We start from the raw sequence: 25,407 nt of genomic DNA on the forward strand, positions 1-25,407 counted from the left end.
TTCCAAATTTAGTGAGTGGGGCCTTTTTGTTCACAAGTGGCACTGCCATTGTCAAGAAATAATCAGGTGTCTTCTGTTCTAAAATTTATTATAAACACGTATACGAAAAAAAAAAAACACCGGGACGGCATTGCAACACAGTTTGGTTATATAAAAAATAAAAAAATTGCACCAAATGGTTATGCGTGACCGGAACATTACGTTGCGTGTAATTAACGGCACTGCACAGGAAGGAACAAACGATCAAGGGCAACGACGCAATGCCCAATTAAGTGATCGGGATACTACGCGACATCTTTCTAAGAACGATCTTATGATACATATAGGATGCCTTTTAAGCTGCACCAAATTTTGAATAGCCTGTACGTGGCTGATAGTACAATTGTAATCGTCGAGCTAAATTTATCGATGAGGTGGACATTACTTCTACGAATAATTAAAATGCTTAACTGAAGAATTACCATAATTACACTAATTAACTTTTAAATAATTACTTTAGGACACATATTTGAAACTAGGAATTGTAAATAGTGAGTTTGCAAGGCTTATCGATATGAAACAAATTTTAGGATGGCACAGGTTTCGAGATGTGTGCCGTCAAACTTGCGTAAAAATGCACGGCTGTCCTACGCATTTTTTTAAAGAAAATGATGTTTTATACAGTCAAGCACAAAATTAACAGGACGCCAATGCATTTCATCGGACACATTGAAAATTAATCTCGAAACTGGTCTAGTCCTGAGAATTCGTTCTGAGTGGGTACAATTCCTAAATTGAAACATGCGCTGTAAAGAATATAATTAAGAATTCACTAATGTTATGTGGATAATTATTCAATTAAGCATTTTGACTTTTTGTAGAAGTAATGGGCTGCCTTATCGAGTAATTTGCTCAAGGGTTGGAATTGTGCTATCTGCTTCAGGCAATTTAAAGAAAAAATTGGTGCAGCTAAAAAAGAACACCTGATAAAGCTTTAACATTTAGGACCACAGGTTCTACCGGTGAGCACATATGTATTTGTATATATAAACAACGTTATCAATCTATAGTTATATTGCGTACAGTCTACACATATGTCCGCCACAACCAAGCACATAACTATAATTCCAACATAATGACAGCAAAATGCAAAAACTGTCGTGTTCTTAGATTTAGGTGCATGTTGAAGAAATCAAAATTAATGGAGAGCAACTCTCCCCCATACGGCGTGTCTCATAATCAGATCGTAGTTCTAGCACTTAAAAGGTAGAATTTATTTTAAATGTAAAGCACCCACAGACGGGAGTGCGCATATATTGGTGTTGAATTCTGTCATCTGCTGGACATGCCATTAGCACTGTGACCAGATTCAAGTCTCGACTTCACAGCCGCTGATTCACTCTGCAGCCCCTCAACCAAGGCGCCTATAAGGCTAGTTAAAACGCCATGACTCATCACACGGCCCGAATTTCATGCGAGGAAACGGAACTAATCCTGTTGTCAGTAACGTTGTGCGTGAGTACACGAATAGACAAACCCACGCAAAACCTACATCCTTAACAATAAGGTTAGTAAACTGCTAGTAAATGCATGGGGCCATTTACTAGTTTACTGTGTATTTCACTACCTTCTTACTAGTTCTATACTAGCCAGGGGCTAGTAAAGCTAGTAAGTGCTGCTTTTACTAGCCAGAAAGGCTTCTTAGTAGCTTTTGCTAAGTTACTAAGCCACTACTGCCTCGTCTGGCTGTGGTCTATTATGCTGTGATTGTGACGGTCTTATGCAAATATTCAAATAAACTGTAGTATTGTTCATTATGTTGGACTAACAGTTATGTGCGGCGTCGTAGTACACATATATACAGACCTGAGCACTGCATGGGCCCGAGCTGACCCGGAATTCCGGGCCGGGCCTAAAACCAGTTTTCTGCGCGTACGAGTCTTCTGCACTATGACTTTTCACGTTATTTCACTTGTTCGAAATGACGCGTTCGGGAGCGGAGAAGTAGACATTTTCAGTCGTACGCCACGCGCTCTGCATCGTGCGCGGATCCGGATCGCAACTGCTTCAGTCGTGCGGAAGCGCATACAGGTGAGTCTTTGCTTGGACGTTGCTGCTTGCGTAGCGGCTAGGCGGAATATAGCGTACGAAACAGCTTAGAAAATAGTCACTGGCTTCGTGATAGTCGCTGCAGCAACGAGTATCAGGAACGTCTCGCACCCGCAGAGAAGCAGACGCAGTCGCAGCAGACATATTTGCAGAGAAAAAAATTCACAGATGATTACGATACTCCCTACTGCGAAATATAAGTGCAGCTCTATACGTGTTTCGCGATATGTTGGATGGCGTGCGGCACATTGTCTCGTGCGGCAATCTGTCTCTTGTAGCAGATTGCAAACAGAGCGAAGTGTGGCGCGACTGCGTCGCTAATCAGGATAACACCAGAGGCAGCGCGTACCTGACGCATGGACGCGATTCACAACAGCCGCTGCTGACAAACCTCAGCTCATGCAGCGCTTTGTTTCCATATATGGTATCGGACGAAGCGGTCGCCGCTTGCCATCAGTGAACAGACGACAGCGTCATAGCCTGGCGCCATCTCGGAGCGGTCGTCGCCGCAGAGCCTGTCTACGCTTTTCTTCTCACGCTTTCGCCACACCCTCCTGCTCCTCCGCTTTCCGCCTCATGGTCCCGCTATAAGCCCTCCTCCTCCGCTTTCCTCGTCGCACTCTCTTCGCTATCGCCGTTTTTCATCCCACGCTGCGATCCGCGTTCGCTCTTTTATCCTTCGCGTTCGCTCGGTTACACCGAGGGAGGACGCCGAGGGACGACGCCGACGCGAAACGCAGAATTGGGCTCCTTAGAGCTGTGTTCTAAAAAGAAAATAGCGGAGCCTGCGTCTCATGAATCTATTTATTTTGAATCTATTGATTTTGAAAGGTGACACCTTTCAATGCGGAATCGCCTGTAGGACCATTTATCGGCATTTCAGCAGCACGAAGAAAAAATGAAGTACTGGTTCCCCTAGAGATGTTTTTGTGAGTAGAGCCGCCAGCCAGTTACCACCTGCCCTGTGAAGCTTCAATTCATAGGTGTATTGCCGTTTGTCAAGCGTTAGTACCCATTGCTGTGATTAACTCGTTGCTGCTTGAGACTGCAAACCTCTGAATATTTAGTTATAAAGACTTAGTTTAATTGCTGGTGTTTAATACGCTTTCATATTGCATGTGATAGCAATGTCCTACCCCACTTCTTGTGCATTTTAAGGAATAAAATAAATAGCTATTCAAGAGTCAAAATCCAACAGACGAATTGTTATTAGCGAGGAGAGAACACTAGTAATCATTCATATAGAAAACAGATAGTGAAAACTACCGACAAAATTTGTGTGAATTAACTATTTGCCCAACAAAAAAATATGCCTTCAACACAGTCTATAAAACTACACTGAACTGTGCAGCAAGTTAGGTGTCATGTACAGTAAACAGTATATTTTAGTTTCGTTACTAGTCACCCTCCACTATAGAAACATGCTGCGGCAATAAATGCAAAGTTAGCCGTAACATTTCGCAGCACGTGTATTAGCGCCTCACGCCCAATTTTTGTCCACCAGAACTTGCTGTATGACACCACTCAGATTGTTATTCACAGTTTAGACTTTCTACACAGTATTCGCGTTGAGGAGAGGTGATACTGATGGTGCACTACATTAGCAAGAGGCAGTACAGAAGCATGCAGGAGAAACTACAAATGTAGGCAGTGCTGTGTTCCAACTAAATCTTGATTCGTATCACATGCGCACACAAAAAGCTCTAACGTGCAGAAACTAGATGAAGTCAGACAATAAAATTTTAGGTTGCCATATTGCTAAACGAGCATTTACTTCAACTAGCCTTCTGTGATATCAGACCTGACGGTCCTCATACCTTCATGGTGATGTACTGGCTAACTGTTATAACTTTATAAAATAGTTCCTAGATGAAACTCGAAAAAGCATTTTGCATTCTCGCGACTTGTTTGCGTACCAAAGCTTCTTTTTTTTTTTGAGCAGCAATATTGTTATCAATAGATGGAACACCAATCCAACACAGAGCTCTATTACGAATGTTACAGAATCTGGGTGGGATGAACAATTTTTGCTGCAAGAAAATGCCTTGGCAGGTGCTTGAACAGTGAGGTATAGAAGTGTAGAATGAGCCCGTGAAATGGTTAGTGAGGCGACAAAATGCTCAGTGGGGTAACTTCTATTGAACTTCAGGAATGCTAAATCAACGCGAAAGACGTGCACAAAAGGAAGCTGTAAGACTAGCAGCTCTTACTTGTGTGTGTCTTGCGTCTGTTTCTTTTTTTAGTCTAGGCCTTTCGTGCTGCTTTACCATTGCTAATGGTGCACCAACTTGTGCAAGCTTCCATCATGGTCAATTCTATTGTACACAGTCGATCCGCTTGTTCAAGAGGTGTTCAATAATACTCTGCAGGAGTCAGTCGACCAGCTAGCAGCAGAATTAGTACCGCATCATGTGTGATCTTTAACATTTGTGTTACTACCAATGGTTTTTGCATGCACTCAAGAAGAGCTACTGATGCGAGGACATTTGGCCTCATAGTATGTATTGTCGAAATTAGCATTATGACCCTGTAAGGATATTAAATAAAGCCGCAATTCGATCAGAATTCCATGTTTATTTTGCATACTGCTTGACATGGTAATCCTGCTCCATTGTACAGATGCCCTTGGGGAAATCGTGAAGAGTCGGGAACAAAATTGTAAACAAGTAATTGGGGGGCAGGGGGCGAGGGATTAATTTCATGCTACGGTAGGTTGATACCAAATGAAATGGCAGGAGACATTGTGAATTGCTACATGTTTACTTCTTTGTCGTTAAAAAAAGTATGATTGCATTCACTACTGTTCAGTCAAAGTTCAGCAAAAAAACTACGACCACCCTAAAAAGTGTTGATATTAACTTCACGACTTCAGCTTGCAATGCATTCCAACGCATGCTTACCGGCTCGTCACATGGTGTAACGAAAGCCACAAAGTTCCAGCTGCAATAAGCACCTATGACTTGCTGTTAGTTTGATGCTGTCAATAAATGTGGTGATCCCAAGAACAATAAGTTGTTTGTAGCGCCAGTCGACGCTTCCGGGTCACCTGGTCTGATAAGAGACGAATAACGCTAAAGGAGAACGCTGCAGAAGAAGCAGAAAAACAAACAAAACCAGCGAGCGATACGGCCGGGCCGCGTGGTTCGGTACAGGCCGCGGCTGCCAGCTGCGAGGCGCCCACCATATTGCCCGCTTTCAAGAAAAAAAAAAAAGGCTGTTTCCGCTTCTAATGCGAATTCCGCGATAAGTTCTGTGCGCTTCCGCTGCTTGTTTTCGTGCCACTGTGAAAGGTACCGTTTCTTTTCACTAAAGCTGATTATTTATTCTGTGGTGTGCGTGTCGCGTAGCACCTTTGGAGTTGTTCTGCATGTGTGTTCTTGCTTATCGTTGCTTGATGGATTTATTGTCCCGTAATGTCCCTGGTAACGTTACGTGCGCCAATAATTGATGCTTAATATATCTGGTGTCCCAGCTAACTTTAGCCAATTTGTTCAGCGAAAAAAAAAATTGAGAAAACAAGGTGCAAGACACAATTATTAAACTTACGATGTTTGATCTTCAGTGGTCTGACGACTAAACGACGTACGTCTTAGGATCGTATCTTGCAACGTACTTTTTAAATCCGTTTTTGTTTCGCTGAACAGCTTGGTTAACGTTCGCTGGGACAACCTGTATAGCGAAAGGACGTGGTTTTCTCTTTTTTAGTATGTGGTATTTTACCTTCTTAGGTGTTTACAATACCATCGACTTCATGTGGCAATGCAAGCGGCCCTTATAAGTCAAATGGGTCCCATTGTATTGTTGGTAGCTATATTTTTGTCGCGTTAGTAGCTGGACTACTGAGATGGTACTCAGGGGCCCTGTAAAGTAAAACTATTCCAATAAAATATTTTTATTCCAATCTCCAGTCATCAAATTTGCGTAACCACCGACGTAAGCATCGGGCGATCACCCGCAGGGTTGTGTGAACGCACCAATCAAACGCTGTCCTCGTTCATAGGAGGTCACTTTTGCTTGCTTGAAAAACGAATAACATTGCATACACTGAGTTGCTTGTCTTATCTAATTGGCTAAGAATAGGCGAGGAGCACCATCAAGTGGAGAGAGATTCGATGGCGCCGAACCACTGCACTGAAAATCGATAATCGGATGAAGAGGGTGGTGCCGGCGTCTGCGATAAGGTCCGCTTTCCCTTACTTAGCTTGCGGTGGCTGGTCGAAAATCGCAGCGGCATGCAACGGAAGGTTAAGAATACCGCTAAAACAGATCCTCAGCAATGAATAGTCGGCAGAGCGAGGTCGTAAACCTGCTGAAAGTGCTCGAAAACGTTACACGGCGACGCAAAAAGTTTTATTGTTTGCAAATAAACCCATGCTCTCCGGCTCTCCCATGCTCTCGAGTTCCCGAGTGATCGGCGGCAGCCATCTATTATTCCTTTTGGAACGGGGCAGTCTGCGGTTATTCAGAAAAAATTCAGTTTTTTTCGGCATATTAATGCATCTTTAACGCCTACACGTCACTATGACGCAGTGACTTTTCGCGGTTTTGTGACGTCGCGTGACAGGCAGGTGAAGTGGGTGCAGGTCGAAAACTTTTGACCCAGAGGCGAGGGCTAATGGCGAAGAGGTGCTGAATAAGAAATAACTATTTTTATTTTGTTCGGTCCAATCATGCATAATCACTGCGTACACGTCATACCAGATGAGGAGCTATCGCAGTTTGCGTGACGTGGCATGGCTGACAGGCGAAGTGGGGGTGGCCCAAAAATGTTTTTGACTGATTGCGGAGGGCTGATTGCAGAATTGGAATAGAAATGTTTGGAATAGCTTTACGTTATAGCGCCCCAGTACTACTATAGTTCTATTTACTAGCTTCACAAAGGAGTGAAAAATATTAACTATCATTTTACTGTCTTCACTTGCTAAAATTGTAGTGCTTTTAGTGACAAGTAACGTGTTAGTATTTAGTTAGTGAATATGAAGATATATTTTTTTAAGAGTGTCCCCCAGGGATCAATACTTGGGCCACTCTTATTTCTCATATTCATTAATGACTTGCCAGAAATATTAACACATGCACACTGCCTTCTTTACGCTGATGACACCACCATTTTCGCATCTGATAAAAATTTATTTGCATTGCAGGATAAACTTAACGCTGACCTAACGAATGTTCATTCATGGTGTGTAAAAAACAAGCTAACCATTAACCCATCTAAGACAACATTTATGGTATTCCATTCTTCAAAATCTTTGCCCATTGACTCTATTGTAGTGTCTCTAAATAATAATGTATTTGCAAGATCCACGTCTACTAAATTTCTTGGTGTAGTACTAGATGAAAACCTAAAGTTCCAGTGCCATATTCAATCACTTATTCAAAAAATCTCGTTTGGTATTCACATCATAATAAAAACTCGCTCTTTTTTCCAGCAAACCATTCTCATGTCTTTATATTACGCGTATGTACACAGTCATCTCTCATACTGCCTGTCATCTTGGGGTAATACATATAACACACATCTTCATCAGTTAGAAGTTTTGCAAAAGCAGGCATTACGATTAATTGCATTCCAATCGCATACATCTCCCTCTGCTCCAATATTCCGTTCCCTAAAGGTTTTACCTTTACGCATGTTATTCAATCATAAGCTGTCGCTACTTATGTTTCATCTTATAAATACCGAGTTTAATATTCCAGGTTTTAGTCGCTCTAGCCTCATCAATTATAACAACACAAGATTTTCAGCTCAACTCAACCTTCTTCTTCCAAAAGCAAGAACTAACTATGGGAAATTTACCGTCGCGTTTTCAGGCATTTCTGTTTGGAATTCTATACCATCTGACATGAAGACATCTACATTATTATCATTCAAACGTAGAACGAAGGAGCATTTCATGAACACTTTATCTGACGCGTAGCATAATTTAACAAACCTAGAATTAATTAGTATGTTGTTCACTTTACCATTACGCAATGTACTTTTAAATTACCGAGTTACTAAATTTTGCCTTAATTGATACTTCTCCTCATTGTTAGCTTTACGTTCCATTTATCCTCGTTTTAATTGTTGCATGTTATTTTTAAGATTTCTTCAATTATTTTTTCTTTTTAACTCTGTGAATATACCTGTGATATTGTTAACAGATTTTTTTCTCTATCTTATCGTTTATTTCCGATGTAGAAACTGTATAATATATGACATGACTCACTGTTTGCCACGACCCTACTATCCCATTTTCATGTTTTGTTAGGACGTCCCCCCGACAGTTGTCACTTCGGGACCTCCGAATGTGTACTTATACCCATCTTGTATTTCTTTTGTCAAAAATAAATAAATATTGATTGATTGATTGATTGATTGATTGATTGATTGATTGATTGATTGATTCTCCTTTGAATTGAACAGTCGTGTTGGCGATGTGAGTAGATACTCGAAAAAACTCTCGTGGATTTCTCTCTGATATGTTTGAAGCTTTGAGGTAGACGCATCCCTATCCAATAAATGCATAAAAGGAGAACGAAGAAAAACCAAAGTCCACTGATAACACCGGATGGAAGGCTACATCAAAACTCTGTTATGTTGGTGTTGCGCCGGGGGGTGTGGGCAAGTGAGACTTTGCCCTTGTTCGATCGGCACGCGTGGTGGAGTATGTCACAGGCAAAGGAACAAAACAACTTGGTAACTGATAAGAAAGCTTGTCGCGTCGCCCGGAGCTCTTATAGTGCGTTGCGCGTGTAGCTCGTATACGTGATGGCCTCGCACCGTTTTGTGTTGTACACGAGCACGTCCCACACGGAATGCTATCGACATGTAATAGGTGTGACGGTATACTGATAAGAACCACCATTTTGGAATGGATTCACGTTTCGCTGTAACCGAGTAAAAAAAGAAGAACATTCTGGGATTTTATACGTGTCAAACTAATATCCGCATATCAGGCACGCCGTTGGGGCGAATTCCGGACGAATTTTCACCATCTGGTGTTATTTACCGTGCACCTAAATCTAAGTGCACGAGTATTTTCGAATTTCGCACACATGGAAATGCGAAATGCACAACGCAGAAGCGCAAAAAGAAGAAGAAAATGAAATTGTGTGGATGTCAGGCGGCGGGGGAATCGATGCTCTGTGAAGCATATCGCACTACCCAGCGTCGTATGGGGTTCTGTAACGCGTCACTATAGACGGACCAACGTGTTTGTAGAAAACGAACAGCTGCGTGTATCACAAGAGAAGCAAGGCGACGGCGATGACGATAGCATGACGGCGAGGAGAAGGCTGATTTTTTCCTACTCCGTCTAAGAAATGTTACAACTTATACCGCTACGACCTAGGACAATCCAGGAGACGTTATAATGTCACAACAGCGTCTACGCCGCCTCAGGTGCGACGAGGAAATGAGTGGGGAATGTGGGCCTATGCAGAAGGGGGGCGTAGTCGAACATAGTCGGCGTAATTTGTGGCATGCAAAGCGCGCGACACCTTGGATGGCAGTGGCCCTAACATTCCACTAACGCCATTCGTGAAACAGGGCTATTACGCAGTGGCAGCCGCAAGTAATGTAGTACTACATCGCAGATATTATGGTTGTACCGAATCAAACAGCTTAGTGTTTCGAGCATGTTGCATAATCGAAACAACCAAAAACAACGGAAGTCGTTGGTCGCGCGAAGTGACCTTGCTGAGAAAGAAAGCGAGAGCAGTTTCATGATAATAAAAGTCGAAGAGCCTGGCTCGCTACTCTGCACTGGGGCGAATGATTAGAACAGGATGAGACGATGTTTCACGTTAGATCTTCTGGAACGCCTGTCAGAATATCACAAGAAGACGGGTACTTGAATCTATCAGCAGTGTAGGGAACAATGAAAACCTCAGCCCTGACGAAGCCCCTAGTCGAATTTGTGATCTCGGGCTGATGCTTTCCTTTTTAGCCCACTGTCGAGGGGCGTTGCAAGTGGGACGGGCACAATTTGTTTATTGTTTTGAGCACCTTCTTCTTCCTCATCTTCTTATTGTTGTTGTTGTTGTTGTTGTTGTCGTTCTCGTTGTTTAGGAGAAGGAGTAGGAGGAGTCGTCACCATAGATTGGTGTGGCATGCGAGTTGTCATGTACCGGTAGGGGATGTTTTTCTCTTTTAAAGCTAAACCTTCATGCGGGAACATTTAAACAGCCGTCACTTTATGTTATCAGTTCACCTGTGTAAATGACAGTCGATATCTAAACAGAAAGATTAAGTGTAAGCGAAGTGAGGAAACTAAAACAAAGCAGAAAGCGCGGGATCTTCTAAATTCACCGTGAGTGAACTATGTTAATGCGACGTATACTATGTAAGACTCAATGATGCGTAGCGAACCCTTATATATTGTTGACGAAATCGCACCGAAAGCTCAGTTAAAGATATCTGTATGCAAAAAGGTGAGGCGTGCAGACAGGACACAAGAGAATAAAAGTGGACAACACGAACGCCGGCGTTCGTGTTGTTCTAGCTAGCTCAGATTTCTGTCGTTCTAAGGATATCTGTGCCGCGAATACTGTCAAAATGCGACTAAGCTTGCCTCCGCAGCGAAGACCCCGTGTCCAAAGCCAGCACAACGACTAAACCACTCCCGTATACGTCACTCGAGCACTGCGGTACGACAAAAGAGTGCTGAGTAAGACCCACATGCAATCTTTTCTAATGGTCTTCTTTTGTGTTCTTCGATGTAGATATCATCATCACCATCACCGCCTCTTGCTCTTTTTCGCATTTCTTTCTGCTGCTACTAACTGCATTAACTTACGCTTTGCCATATCCTCCAGAGACCTTGTGACTCATGGGGGTTCGGACGATGTGTTACAAGAGGGCCTTACTTCTATCACTGGCAACATTCGCTCAAAGGAGAGTCTAGCTTGTGCTCCAATCGAATAAGCGCAATTGCACCTTGGAAGCTTGTCAAAAGGAAGAACTATTAGAACCTCACTGTTTCGTGCACGTGCTTCTTAAACAGTTTTGGGAAGAGGCCGACCATTGAAATCGTGATACTGGGTACTAGAATTGCTAATCTACCTTAGGACGTCATTAGGCTATGTGAATCGGGTGATTCATATGCCACTACTAGCCCTGCAGGGCTTTGAGTGTCTACCACATTGTTGACAGTACACTCATTGCACAAGCAAGTAAAGAAAGATGGTTGGGTAGGGTGTTAGTCTATATACGCGAGACAAAAAAAAGGAGGGGAGATGAAGAAGGGCTCTTGAAATTATGCGCACCAAAGTACATAAATTAAACAATTGGTTAAGCGCTGCAGGGCCAATCACTGAGCTTTACAGTAGTTTGATATTGGCGTATTGAAATATGGTTACCCGCCGTGGTGGCGAAATGGATTTGACGTTGCTCTGCTAAGCCCGAGGGTGCGGGTTCATATCCCGGGGGCGGCGGCCGAGACGAAAAGTGTGGCGCGCCGGTGCCTGCGAACGCTGAGAATAATTGTTCCTTCGCATGCCGTACACTCAGAGGCACATACTCAGTGGCCCAAGTTCGCTAGAGGTTCATTGAAGAGCGGAACATACTGTTCCGTTACGCACATACAGTTCATGCATGGCGCAGCTCGCTAAATTTAAGCGCTGGCGCGAAAGGCGTTCATTGAGAAGCGGCACATACCCAGTGCATTTGCGGCGCAGCCTGCTAAAACATCGGAGTGCTGTTTTTAAGGAACCCTTGTGACGTGGGTTCGGTTCCGCTCAGCATAGGATAAACTTAAGGCACATTCCTATAGTAGCACATACGTTCAAAGACGTTCACTGAAGAGCGGCACATGCTATACTCTCACATACCAGTGGCCCAAGTTGGCATCAAATAGGCTCATTGAAGACCAGCACAGACCACGTGGCACATACTCAATGCTCCAAGTCGGCGACAAACAGTTTCTTCGAACAGCGGCAAAGCTACCCAGTCTCGCATCTACAGTGACTCAAGTCGGCGTGAAAGAGGTTCGTTGAAGAGCGGCACGTATGTATACATGGCCACATAGTCTGTCAACCAAGTTGGTTCGATGGTTGGTTTCGAACCCTGTAACCTCAGCACAGCAGCGCGATGCGCTACCCCTTCGAGCAAGAGACTACCCAGTGACGTGGCTAGGTGGGAAAACGGTTAGATAGAAGCATACATAGATATAAACATGCAATCACAGATATATACATAGCCCTCAGAAAGCGCGTGACGTACCCTAAGAAACGTAACGCGTTAAAAACGCCCGAGTACCCCAGGTGGTTAATTAATCCGGAGCCTCCCACTAAGGCGTGCCTCACAATCATATCGTGGCTTTGTCACGTAGAACCCAAGAATAAATAAATAAATAAATAAATAAATAAATAAATAAATAAATAGCTTGACTAACTTTTCCCGCGTACATGCTATCAAAGAAATGCATCTCATAGTGTACGTCGATTGTCGCGTGTCTCGTGGGGATGCGCGTGGAGCGTTCCACCGGCCAGGCCGATCGCATCGCCATCGGCGGCAGATTCGGCCGTTGGCCGATGTGGCAGCGGCGCACCCTCCCTGCTCGAGACCTGCGGCCGCCCAGGTGACCGCGTCGGCGCTGTCGTTGCGGCGAGACCGTCGTAATCGCGCGCGCGGACGTCGGCCGAACGGCCCGTATCCGCGCCTCGCTGCTATCACGCCAATTATCGGGCTTCCCAGGAACGGGGGACTCTATCGCCAGGAATGTGCTCAGGAGGCCGTATCGGAGCGATGGAAAAGCCATCCGAGCGGCACGGAGGGCGCAGCAGTTAAACGGAAGATTCTGTGAGTGCATCTACGCTCGATTTTCCCCCGTTACGCATGTGTATCTCCACTGATACGCGAGCGGCGACGCGCGCGACGTTGAAATGGGTTGAGCGCATTGAATGAGTCGCTGGGGGTGCAGAGCGCGAACAGCAGGCCGTTTGTGGATTCTATCAGACTGTTGAGCCCGTTTGGATAAACGCGCGCAGAATGAAATTGAATCTCAGCATAATCCACTGCCCTACAGACTACCGCATGGAACTGTTTCTACGATTGCACCAGGTGAACACTTATTTATCGCGCAACTTTCTCTCCTCCTCAAATAGCGTAGCTGCTTAGCGGGGTCTATTGACACCTTTTGGCAGTCTCTAACTCTAGTTTTTGGTGAGCGGCAGAGAGGAAAGGAGATGAGCATCTTTACGGTCAGCTATGCACCACGAGCTAAGCCCGTTCTGCGCCTGATTGAACAACGTTCCTAAGCGTTGTACTCTATTTAACCTAATAATTGTAGCACAACAGAAAATTGACCTCAATTGACAATGCATTATCTACAGTAAATGAAATGTTGGTAAAGTGAAATTTTGTTGACTTCATCCAAAACTTTCGTCAAAAGAGATTATAGCGTGTAATAGTGTCGTGCGAGAGTTGAGTGCTGTGATTGCGTGAGAGAAAAGTAGCACAATTTATTTCGGGACCTCACAAGAACATCATGAGGAGCTGGTGGAAAGCCAACTGCAAGGGGCTATGAAGTGTTCTTTCGAAACATTGTACTCCGTAAAGCCACTAGAACGGTGCAAATGCTGCCTCTGGCCGGCAGCTCCTCTTTATAACGCCTCGCAGCGGTGAGCAAACGCCTTCCGGTCGTCTCGCCGCCCGAATTGCACTGCTACGGCGAGATCACCGGATGGCAGTCGCGCTGTGCCCGCTGAAGGCCGTACGTATCCGCTGGCTCGGGGGGGTGTCAAGGCAAGGTACAGCGGCGGCTATCTAGTTACCCACGTATGCCGAGCGACGACGTGTTTCGCGCGCCGATCACTGTGAGTGTGCTCGACGCGCTCCCGGCTCCACCAACTGTACCAGCAGGATGTCACTTTCAAGTGTTGCGTGGAAAGCCTTCACCCGCTAGCTGTGCTGAGTGCTCTATAATGAGACATCGGCCCCCAAGCAGTTACCAGCGGCTGTCTTATGGTGCGTCTCAGCTCGCATTTCAAGAAGGCGCTCTCCACCAGGGCACTGGCGCTATAGTTACCATGACAATTACTGAAGACGGTGTGTTACCGGTACGTGCAGCTCCCCGTATGTGTTGGGCTAGTTACACATAACTATGCTGTGCATGAAATGCATGGTACCAAAAGGCAAGCGTTCAAAACACTTTTTTTTCTTATTTAGCTCGGTTGTCTTTCAGTATCGTGAATACTTACGAATTTGCTCAGCTTTCGGTCGCTCTAAGCCGTGCCTATCTTGTAAAGTTTCTTATTGTTTTCTTCTTTTTCTATTCTATTAACTACGCTTTCTTTCTTAACTTCTGTTGCATAATTTACCCCGAGATGTCGCGTAATAATTCGAAGCACTGAACATATCTGAACAGGCTTTTAATTATCTATGCTCCGAGCACGTTTCGCGCGTGAAACGTTGAGCTTAATGCCATGCTTCTAGCATTAGTAAAACTGTGGGGTTCACTTGATATCTCAAATTCAGCATCATGCGATAGGTGGAAGTATGGCCAACGACAATTGGCAAATTGAATCTGCATGGGCACAACCAGTGAAAAATTTCAGGCATAATCATATAACTGACATGTCTCTTGTTTTCACTGCGTTTCACAAATTTTGTTCACGTGCTCACGTGTGCGCATTATTTTCGGTCCCTGAATAAATAAGGAGCTTTAGCATAGGGCCACCTAAGGCTGAGGGTGCACCAAGCATGGGTGAAGGAAATAATTAGGAGAGAGCATTGCGCAGCACAAGAAAAGCCAAACGGACCGGCCCAACACGTCATCGTCAAGTCGGAGCGCGCGGTTGGTTCTAATGCTCCCGCTCTGCAGAGAGAGCTACGGCGCCGAACAAGTGCGCATCGATGAGAAACTACCCGGAACCAAATATTATCGGCCAGTACGCCGAGTCTCAGACCTCACGCGCTGGGTAATATTGCGAGGAAAAAGCGAAAGGAGTGGCTTTACAGAGAGCAGACTTGCCAAGGCTGGCTGCTAGCTTGTTTCCTTCCTCCATGGCACCAAGCGGCGACAGCTTTGCGTTCCGGTTAACCCGGAGGGGACGCGGTTTCGTATAGTGTACCTGGATTGCAGTAGCGCCGAGCGCTTGCTTGCCGTTTCGGCTGCGGAATGTATTTCTAAAAGTTGTGCTTGAGAACAATGCCCCCGTGCGCTTGATACAAGTTTAAAACTCTAGGCGAAAGTTTAAACCTTGTTCTCAGACTAGAGTAATAACCATGGTGGGAACATGACGGACACAAAAAAGCTGACAGGAGAAACGCAGCTATACTTTCGGTCCTTCGATCAACTTTCTGTGGCAATGAAGGGAAACCTAGAAGGGCGGAGCTCACATGGCGTCGTTCGCGACGTGACGGCATGCGCCGCAGGCATCTTCTTTGGCTAGCTCTCCGAACAAAGATCTGCTGTGAACCACGAGAGTCCGCGAGCAGCCCGGGACTTTCGATCCCGAAAAACAAACGCGATCACGGCTCTCGGACTGGTTCGCGGAGCTTCCGAAGAAGCCCGAGAAAAGTGATTACTGATTAGTAGTCCGGGGCTGACAGGGACGGATAATCCAAGCAGCCCAATATTGGGGTGCTAGTGTGAGCACTGTCAAATTCCGCCATTTTTTCAGCTCTGATTGGCCCAGGGGGCTACATGCATGCTACCGTCGGATTGGCTCAGAATGCCACCACTGGGTGGTTTCATATGGTGGAATTTGACAGTGTGCAGAATGGGACCCATGCTTTTCCTGTCGGAAGCAACACACAGCAGCTGGCGTCACCCGCCAAGGCAATCCAAATTACGGTAAGCGAGCCGAAAACATGCCGTCTTATAGTTTACCAACTCTCGATGGACAAACGATATGTTTATCGTTAAATTTTCCTCACTTTCGGGAGATGTGTGAAGGCGATAGCATTTTTGAGCATTTTTTTGTCATGAACTTACCAGTTTCTTTAGAATTCTGGTTAAATTTGGTGCAAGGCGGGGGCTGTCGCTTTAATCGGTGCCACTATGTATATTTATACAAAGCTTAGGGGCAACCAACTGCGAACCCGTGGAAACCCTAGGAAGTGGTTTGCATTCAGCGCATGCGCAGTAGCGGGACACTGTTAGGGCAGCGCTTGTGAGGGGCACATAGGCTTGGGTGCCTTGATTCTAACTCTCCGGCCTCGCAAGTCCTGAAAGACATTGATGGATGTTCGCGCGGTCAGGCCATGCCACGACAAAAAAGTCCACTGTTCTTGCCTCTCATGGTTTTGCTTTGTTACCTGACATGCCAGCTGTGATCAGAAACATCACCTTTCGAATCCCACCCCACCACCGCAGGAGCGCAGAATGGTGTCCGTCTGTCTTGGTGCGAAGTCGCGGTAGCTGCGGAGCCAGTGGCCGCCATTGACCGCAGCAACTGCGACAAGCCAGATGGAGCGATCAACGACAGGCGTTGTCAACAGTCCGCAGCCCGCGGCCGGTGACCGAAGGCCCGCTATGCCGCCCATCGCGCACTGCGTGGCCTTTTGCGGTGCCTTCGGACTTGTCTTCGCCGTGAGCGGTGCCGTGCTCCTGTCCAGTGGTCTGCCCTACCGGCGGCTCCAGTTGCGCATCATCTCGGCGTGCATGCTCGCTATGGGGGTCGTCCTCCTGGCCGCTGCTGTCGTGCTCATCTTCGCGTGGCGCAATCGCCACCACATCGGAGCCGTCCAGCGAGCGCGCCACCGGCGACAGCGGCACGCGGCTCTCGTCATCCGCGTGCCCACCGTGAGCGGCACGTACGTGTACTCCTCCACGCCTGCAGGTGCAGCTGCCGGAGCGGCTCCGTTGAGCCCTCCCCCGCCAGCCTACGAGGACCTGCTGCCACCGCCGCCGTCCTATGAGAGCGTGATGATGCTCAAACGGCTTGAGAAGGCCGCTGAGGTGGCGCATCAGCTGGCCGAGAGCGCGCGCAGGAGCTCCGCACCAGCCGCCGCCGAAGTATAGCGGGCCCGTGCGCAGATGAGACTCACGCCAGGGTCCTGTGAGCAGCGCCGCTTTCATTCGTGGCCCTGCCGATAGCCGCGCGCGATCACGTGTGCGCGCGTTTGAACAACTATCCACCCAGTTTCCGCGTGAGCATCACCTCAGCAGGCCAAACTAGTGGAATAAACACATGGCGATATTCCGCTTTGTCTACCGATGTAGCCTGGTAGAGCGAGGTCTCATATAGTGAGCCGTGTGCAGGTGCGATGAAATTGTGTAGAAAAAACAAATAAAATTTTAAGCACTTTTGCTGCGCTGGCAGCCCAGCACGCTGACCACTGGGCTGCCGACGCAGGCTGCATATTGGTCTTCGGAAGAGCACATCATGGCCTACGCTACCCGTGGCTAACAGCGCCTTCTTTCGCAAGCAACGCCATGCGGGGAATAATGCACGAACAAACAAAGGTCAGAACGGGGGGAATAGAACCAGGGTGCAGTAGAAATAACGAAAACGGGCCTCGAATATGCCATCTTCACTGCACCGTTCTGCATGGAACAAGTACGATGTGCAGCTTTTCGCGCTGTGGAAGTACGTGTAGCTGTCCCCTGTCGCAGCTCTCTCTACATTTATTAATGCTTGTTTAAAAGAATGACTCGTGGAATGAAAGGGATGAATGACACGTCCATTTTCTAAAAGAGGCAATGAGCCAGTCTTTTAAGTATGATCAATTACCGACATGAGCTCCTGAAGCCCAATCGCGGATATTGCGGCCACCGTAGAGCACTTTGTAAAACTGTGCATGAAGTTCTTGAGCGAACAAGAACAAGGGAAACATATGAGCTTGGTTTTTATTAATCACGACGATGAAACCCAACGGGCAATGAAGCGAAGGAAAGCATAGGGCTAATTACCGGTGGATCAAATTGAAATGTAGAAAATAATGAAAAGGGAAAATGAAAGTGGACGAAACGATACACTCTTAAGCAAAGTTACTCCCTTTGGGTTGTATCTTGCCACACAACGATAATAGTCATCTGTCTTGTCCGCATTTCCTTCAACTCTGTAAGCCCGGTACTTCCATGTCACGAACGGCATGCGCGTTATCAGCATGACAAGCATTCTCAACAGGAAACTAACGAGCGTAGCGTTTTCAAGAAAGGAAACGTAAGCAAGGCAGCTAACGATTATCTTGTGTGGCAAGTATACACCCCAAAGAGTGAACATTTGTTTAAGAGAATAACTTGTCATCGGTGGGAGACAAACCCACAACCTCCGCAGTTCGTCTCCTACCAGCGACAAGTTATCTTTTCGTCCACTTTCATTACCCTTTACTTCAGCATCTTTTAAATTTCAATTTCAACCACAGCTAAATACCCATATGCTTTCCTTGGCATCATTGCCTGTTGGCTTCTAGAGCGCAACCCTTAAGCGCGCCTGTTCCTGGGTTGAACGTCGCCGTCCTTTGGCGTAACCACGCGAACGCGCTCGTGCCACTGCTCGCGCCTTCGTCGTCGTCTTCTTGCACAGCTAGCTTCGATGCCGCTCATCAGGCCAGCGTTCCCACACTGCCCTACCCTCTGCAAAGGCGCTGACAGCACTGGCCCACTGCCAGTCTGCGCGGTGGTTTCGGTCTCAAATTATTTGCCTCAATATATTTCGAAATCAAAACACGTATGTAGCTGCGCTCAAATTTCGCATTAGGGAGTGTCATAATCGTCGGACATATTGTTCATGGTCCTTATTGAGCGTAGTGGGTTATCCTCGTAGTAACAGCCTTTGTTTGGAAGCAATACAAAACAACGGCTGACTCTGCCTGAGCTGTCCCCAGGCCTCGAGTTGCGGGGTATTGGTCAAGTATCGGGTAGTTTATTTTTCCTTCATTTTGTTTAGTGTTTTGCTCTTATTGTCTGGTTCTACTCGTTGCGAGTTCCTAATGACTCTTTTTTCTCCTGGCCATATGTCTTTCCTCTGGACGGCTTCTCTTGCCCCTAATGATATTCTTATAGAGGCTTTCTTGCGCAGTGGCATTCACAGTGTTCCAGTAACCCTAGCGCCAACCACGACCAGGATTCATTCGCGTGAAGAATCCAAAGGCAATTCAAGAAAAGCTACTGAAAGCTACTCCGCACTTCCAGAGCATAACTGATCTCCGAAATTTGGCAGAGGCGGCATTCTATGCTGTTCGCAGGACCAGGCCTGTGTCTCTGACCTTCTAAAGTGAAATGTTCGCGAATCACCCGGTGAGCTTTTTTATGCCAGCTCATCTAGCTTGCGCTATAGGGTTAGTTCATGGAGTCGACGCGAGTATATGTTGTTAAGAACGGCCCGCTGACGTGCAAGTTTTGCCAATCAGTTGCGACCGCGGGCGTCAACTTTTCCTGGAGCGTCGCCGCAAACCTCTAGCCACGGCGTGACTAAGTCGACTGTGTGTCGAGAACAATACGCGCGTCCTCCACTCTCCGTCGCAGGAGCCGAGTTCGACAAAGCAGGCTTTGTGCCTGCACTCGCCACCGTGGACCTGATCTGCTATGAGCGGGGGAGTTGCCGCGGGAACGTCGATGGAGACCCCTTCCCACGCACCGATCTTGAAGTAAGCCCCGAGTTCTGCGAAGACAGTCGGACCTCGGCGGGCTCCGTGAACCTGTGTGTGCGTGCGTGCGTGCGTGCGTGTGTGTGTGTTTGTGTGTGTGTGTGTGTCTGTGTGTGTGTGTGTTTGTGTAAGTAAGCCCTCGCGCAAAGAGGCGGCCGTTTCCGTCACCTGGGTATCGGGGGAGCACCGAGCGTTTTAAACCGCTGTTGTGCGGATGCTCTACACTCTCTCAAGCAGTCATGTTAGACTGATGTACTTTCTCTCGCAGTAATGCTAGACTGATGTAGATACTGTAAATAAACCCTTATTTCCTCGTTCTCGATGAGAAGCAGTCCTTCCCTTCATCAACGTCCTCAGCGTGGATAAGTTGGACGACGGCATGGGCCAGCTACCTTCTAATTCATGCCCGACTCCAATCTTGACAACGGATCACGAGTGATGGGATTGGGTCCCCAGTCCTAACAATGTGCTTCCGAGGTTCTCGATATGTTTTACACGGCAGGTGCCATCTCCGTATACCGATGTTCGCGAGTTTCTGAGAATCAAAGAGGCCCCACAGAGTAGGTCATCGTGACTTTTGCAGGCACAACTAGGCCGTCAGAGATCAAGACGTGGCCGTTGATATAAATGGTTGATGCACTTCGTCCCCGCCTACTGCAATGCGTTCAGTGTTGGCGACATGGCCATAGTATTAAGAGATGTAGATCAGGGTTCCTATAACGTAAAACTATTGCAATACGTTTTTATTCCAATCTCCTGACGTCGAACTTACGTATCCGCCAACGCAAGCATCGGGTGGCGACCCGCACCAGTACCTGAACAGCCCAATCAAATAATCTCCTCGTTTGTAGGAGTTCATTGTTGTTTGCTTTCAAAACGAATAAGATTGCCTACATTAAGCGGCTTTTCTTATCTGATTGGCTGACAAGGGGCGAGGAGCATGCCCAAGTAGAGAGGGTTTCGATGGGGCCGAGCCAGCGCACTGAAAATAGTTAACCGGATGAAGAGGGTGGAGCCGGCGTCGGCGATTGGTCCGCTTTCCGCTGCTTAGCTTGCGGTGGCTGGTTGAAAATTGCGGCGGCGGGCAACGGAAGGTTAGAAATACCGCAAAAACCAATCGTCATCAAAGAAGAGTTGGCAGAGCGATGGCGTGCACATGCCTGAAGGATTCGATAACGCTATACGGTCACGCCAAAACTTTTATTATACCAAATAAATCCATGCTCCCCGGCAGGTACGACTATCCAGTGCCTGAGCGATCGGCGGCAGCCTTCTTCTATTCCATTAGCAACGGGACAGTCTCCGGCTATTCAGAAAGAAATTCAGTTTTGTTCTGCAATTAATGCATCTTTAACGCGTACACGTCATTTTGGCGCCGTGACTTTCCGCGGTTTTGTGACGACGCGTGACAGACAGGTGAAGTGGGTTCAGCCTGAAAACTTTTGACCAATAGCAGAGGGCAAATGGCGAAAAGCGCCGAATCAGAAATAATTATTTTTATCTTCTTCGTTGTAATCATGCATACGTAATGTGTACACGTCATACTAGACGGGGAGCTATCGCGGTTTTCGTTACGTCACGTGATAGACAGGCGAAGTGGGGGTGGTCCAAAAAAGTTTTTAGCCTATCGCGGAGGGTACATCTTCACTGCCGGAGAAGCCACTATGCAAATACATGTCCCTCTCAGAGCGAGCGATGCTGTTTGTGTCAATATTCCAACTCTGCGAGAGGAAGAGCTTCAATTTCTACAAATGAAAGAATTGAAACGATGTTCGCGTTGTGAGGCTCGGACTACTGTATTACAGAAATCATGTCAGCACGCTGAAGCTGCTGCTCGTCACACAAATATTATTAATGCATGTCTTGGTGATGTTATAGCTGCTGCTGGTGGAAAAAACTATGGCGAAAGCCCTTGACAGTATTTTTTCGACCTTTTCAGAGACCATTGGGCAAGTTTTCAGTGCTCAGTCGTCGCAACTTTTGTAGGTAGCTGCGGGACCAAGGGCTGTTTCTGGGATTACAGTTACTCATGACGATATAGAGAAAGGCCTATTGACAGAGGCCTCGCCCCGAAGTCCCGGCGGCCACGAGGAGAAGGGAAAACGGCGTTCAGTTTGAAATTTCAGTCTTTCCGCGGCGTGTATATAGCGATATACTACTTTACAGACATGATCGTTATCGCGCAAAGTATGCTCTGCGCTTGTCAGCTCAAAATGGCCAGACCTGGTGAGGAGCCCTTTGAGCATCATCCACGCATTCAGCTTGCATATGCAGGGATTGAGTTACAGTACGAACCTTGCTAAAGATATATGCATCTCCACAGAGCAGGTCACGATACGTTTTCATTACTGAATCGGCCTCATTTTTAACTATCAGTGTTATCGCTTACGTTGCCCTCAAGTTGTTTTCGTACAAAAACTATTATAATAAAGAGAAACTGAGACATCCACCCAATCGTAGCAATTGCTACAAAGGAAACCCATACGGGTTCCTCGAAAGAAAAGCTTTGCAGTTGAAGAAACGTTCGTCCTGGTCCGGGACTCGAACCCGGGACTACCGCCTTTTCGGGGCAGCCGCTCTACCATTTGAGCTAACCAGGCGGCTAGCAAACGGCAGTGCGAAGTCGAATTTATCGACAACTCGGAACAAAGGCAAGAGTTTGACGTAACAGTTCTGCGGAAACCCGCAAGGTTTCCGTAGAACTCCGCAGAACTCCGCAGTATTCTGAAACCCGCAGAACTATAGCTACTTTTGAATGAAGGTGTTGGTGGCGGTCTGTTGGCTTTTCATATAAAGTTGTGCATATGCGATAATCTTTAATTTGTGCAGTGACAGTAAGCAAGTTTACCGTTGATTTAGAGTAACTGTGTGCGAAATAAATTGGTGGATGAGCTGAATGAAATTCTGCTACGAATCTAAGGAGACTTTTTTCGCCGTGGTGCCAAATCAAAAATATGTCGTCTAAGAAGCTTTTGTAGATCAGCGGCTTCAAAGATCTGGCCGGAAGAAAGGGTTCCTCAAGTGATGCGATAAACATATTCGCATATTTATTTTATGGCTCCTATTTAGGAGCCATCTTCGTGCCCTTTGAGTTCCACTTATCTGGACAAAGTGTTTCTCGTCAAATTCGATCTTATTGTACCCTATAGTACTAACCGCAGTAGTGTTGACGACGCGTCCACGTAGATGAGATCCGGTGATGAGACCCTCTTGTCGATTAACTAAGTCATTGATGCAGCTGCCTGCCTATTTCAGCAAGATAGCGCTTTCAGGAGTAGAAGTTTACCAGCAACACAAAAAGTCTGGTGATAAGCTTCCTATCTTTAGTTTATCCAGGTGTCCCTGCTAACTTTAGCCAGAGTTTAAAAATATGCAAATGCCACTTAGCTGGACAGAACAAAGATGATGTTGTAGATGATGTTGTTTGCGGTCGCTTGGAGATACTCGAACGATATTTTTTTCATATGTCGCCTAATTAGACAATTAGCCTTAATTAATTAATCAACTTCGCAAATATTATAATTAGATTAAAAATGTCACTGAGAAAATTGTAGAGTGACACGAAAAACTCCCGATACAGCTTTCTGTTGCTCAAAGCGTGCTGCATAAAAGTGAGCGTGAAAGAAGCCGGCAAATAGACACGCAAAGTGCATAGAGAAAAAGAAACTCCGAAAAAGAAACTCCGAAAAGCGTACGCCACCTGCACTGCAGGGGTCATATACGACATCCGTTTTTCGGGCAGGCGCCCTTACAATGGACAAATCGGGCGCTGCGTCAACGACAGGCTACGGGAGCATGATAACCACTTAAAATCTGAGACTGGTGGCAACCTCGCGATTCATTGCAAAGAATATGGTTGCCTTCCGTGCTTGAGCGATACGAACGTTTGATGAAAGTACGCATTGCAGCGGACAAGGGAAATCTACGAAGCCTACATGATCGCAAAGAAAGGCACATATTGTGTAAGCCCACCTTCAATCAGTTCGTTGAAGAGGTTGAATTCATAGATGGGTGCCCACGTGTGCGGGTGAGCCATGGCAAGCGATGACAAGTAGCTTGCAATGACAGCATGAAACACTTTCCCTGCGAACATATATATGTTTAGCGCGAACGACGCAATAAGCATTGACTTAAGGTCGGCGCTGTCGTGTGTTTACTTCCTCGTCGCGTCCTTTGCGTGTTTAAGAATGTACGTTTGCTGCCATAATGAAATGAGTGTTTGGTTGCCCTTCGTACGATGTAGTAAGGCACTCTCGAAAACTTACCGTGTTTCTCTTGGCAGGAATATAAAGCTGTTATTCGTACAACAAAGCTACACAGAATGTTTTGCACAGAGAAGACTACGCATGCGTATAGCTTTTGGATTACAAATCGACACGGCACGCAAAAAGAACACATAGGCAGTGACAGAATTGACAGTTTTTTATTGTAGCCCGTCAATTCTGTCACATCTTCGCGTTGCTACGTGCAATTGAGGTCAAACAACGTTGCATATGGACTACATACATACCATTTACGAATCAGGAGTACAATGCATGTACATTTAACAAAGTGCATCCAAACTTACGCAACCAAACAAATGTGATTTGGCTGTTTTATACCATGACAGCAGACACATTGTCACAAGAATCGTGACTAATTTCTTGATTGAAAATTTTACACAGATAATTTTTGACATTGCGTCCAAGTAGCATTTCTGTGTTCTTCGCGAGTAATCGTCGGGAACTAAAACGACTCATCTGGCCCCAGACATTGCCATCAACTGCCTCGCATCAGTTTGGAATATACCTATCTCTTTTAGTCCTTCACTATTTTCTCTCTTTTCATTATTATTATTATTATTATTATTATTATTATTATTATTATTATTATTATTATTATTATTATTATTATTGCTTGCACCCAACAAGCACTTTGACTTTTCAGACACAGGCAATGCCGATAGAAAACACATAGTGGGCCTGGCAACATGCTCCGGGCCTGTTTACGTAGCACGCGTCTTAAGCAAGAGCGTTTACTTTTTGATGGGCCATCCGGCGGCCACCACTCATAATAGTTATCAGTATGAGAAAAAGTAGATCGCCTCGACGATGGCCAATCACAGGAGCCATGCACTTACGTACGCAAAACGTCTTTCGCGAATACAGGTCCGAAACTATGCATACAGGGACTCCGCGGGAACCTAGTGGGTTTTTCATCCAAAATCAATGGCCTACACTGCGTTTTCTCTCGTTTCCATCGACTCAAGCACCAACATTTCTTAATTCTTTCGACGTACGTAGTCTGGCGTACGCCGTCATTTTATACAGAGCTTAGTGGACGCACGTGACTAGCTAACACTCTAACAGCACCATTCCACTTTAATATAATCCTAGGGACGCCAAAATAACAGAAAAAGTGAAACCGCAAAACACCAAAGGCATTTCACACTCAACAGCAGAACGTCACTAGAAAAGCTTTCCATGAGGAATGAAAGAAAGAGCAATTATATTAACGATCGTTGGTATAATTGCTCGAGTCTTTCTCTATTGCGAATATGTGGCACGAGCGTTATACATGATACCCGCAGACCCTCAATGCAAGTCTAATAAAGACCCAAGACAGTTGGAGAATATAATACAAGGCAACAAACCGTTGTCCACTGTTCCTACTCCTATGGCATGAACCAAGAAATGAGAGCTGAGAGGCAATATATTAATTTTTCTACACGGAAGAGCTTTCAGACGTTAAAGCAGACTCTCACGCACTGGCCTCCCACCCCCGTCTCGGCTCGTTCTTCACTGCTTGCGGGCGTC

At 46.1% G+C, this 25,407-nt stretch overlaps 1 protein-coding gene and 1 non-coding gene across 4 annotated transcripts in view; one reads left to right on the plus strand and one right to left on the minus strand.

Annotated features, from left to right (window-relative positions):
* Positions 1 to 17,238, plus strand: part of LOC135915832 (uncharacterized) — a 32,608-nt gene extending 15,370 nt beyond the window's left edge. The window contains exons 1-2 of one of the 3 annotated variants that reach the window (XM_065449019.2): positions 12,564 to 12,874; positions 16,395 to 17,238. In XM_065449019.2, coding sequence (XP_065305091.1) covers positions 16,488 to 17,042 — 555 coding nt within the window. In that variant the 5' untranslated portion in view covers positions 12,564 to 12,874; positions 16,395 to 16,487 and the 3' untranslated portion in view covers positions 17,043 to 17,238. Of the gene's footprint in view, positions 1 to 12,563; positions 12,875 to 13,000; positions 13,136 to 16,394 lie in introns of those variants that run through there. The other 2 variants (XM_065449036.1, XM_065449027.1) reach the window with 2 other exon arrangements.
* A 4,899-nt stretch (positions 17,239 to 22,137) lies between these two features.
* On the minus strand, positions 22,138 to 22,212 carry TRNAF-GAA (transfer RNA phenylalanine (anticodon GAA)). Its single transcript has one exon. It is a non-coding gene; the product is annotated as a tRNA-Phe (tRNA).
* Between the last annotated feature and the right edge of the window lie 3,195 nt (positions 22,213 to 25,407).

Source organism: Dermacentor albipictus, chromosome 1, assembly GCF_038994185.2.
Source record: "Dermacentor albipictus isolate Rhodes 1998 colony chromosome 1, USDA_Dalb.pri_finalv2, whole genome shotgun sequence".
Classification (NCBI taxonomy): domain Eukaryota; kingdom Metazoa; phylum Arthropoda; class Arachnida; order Ixodida; family Ixodidae; genus Dermacentor; species Dermacentor albipictus.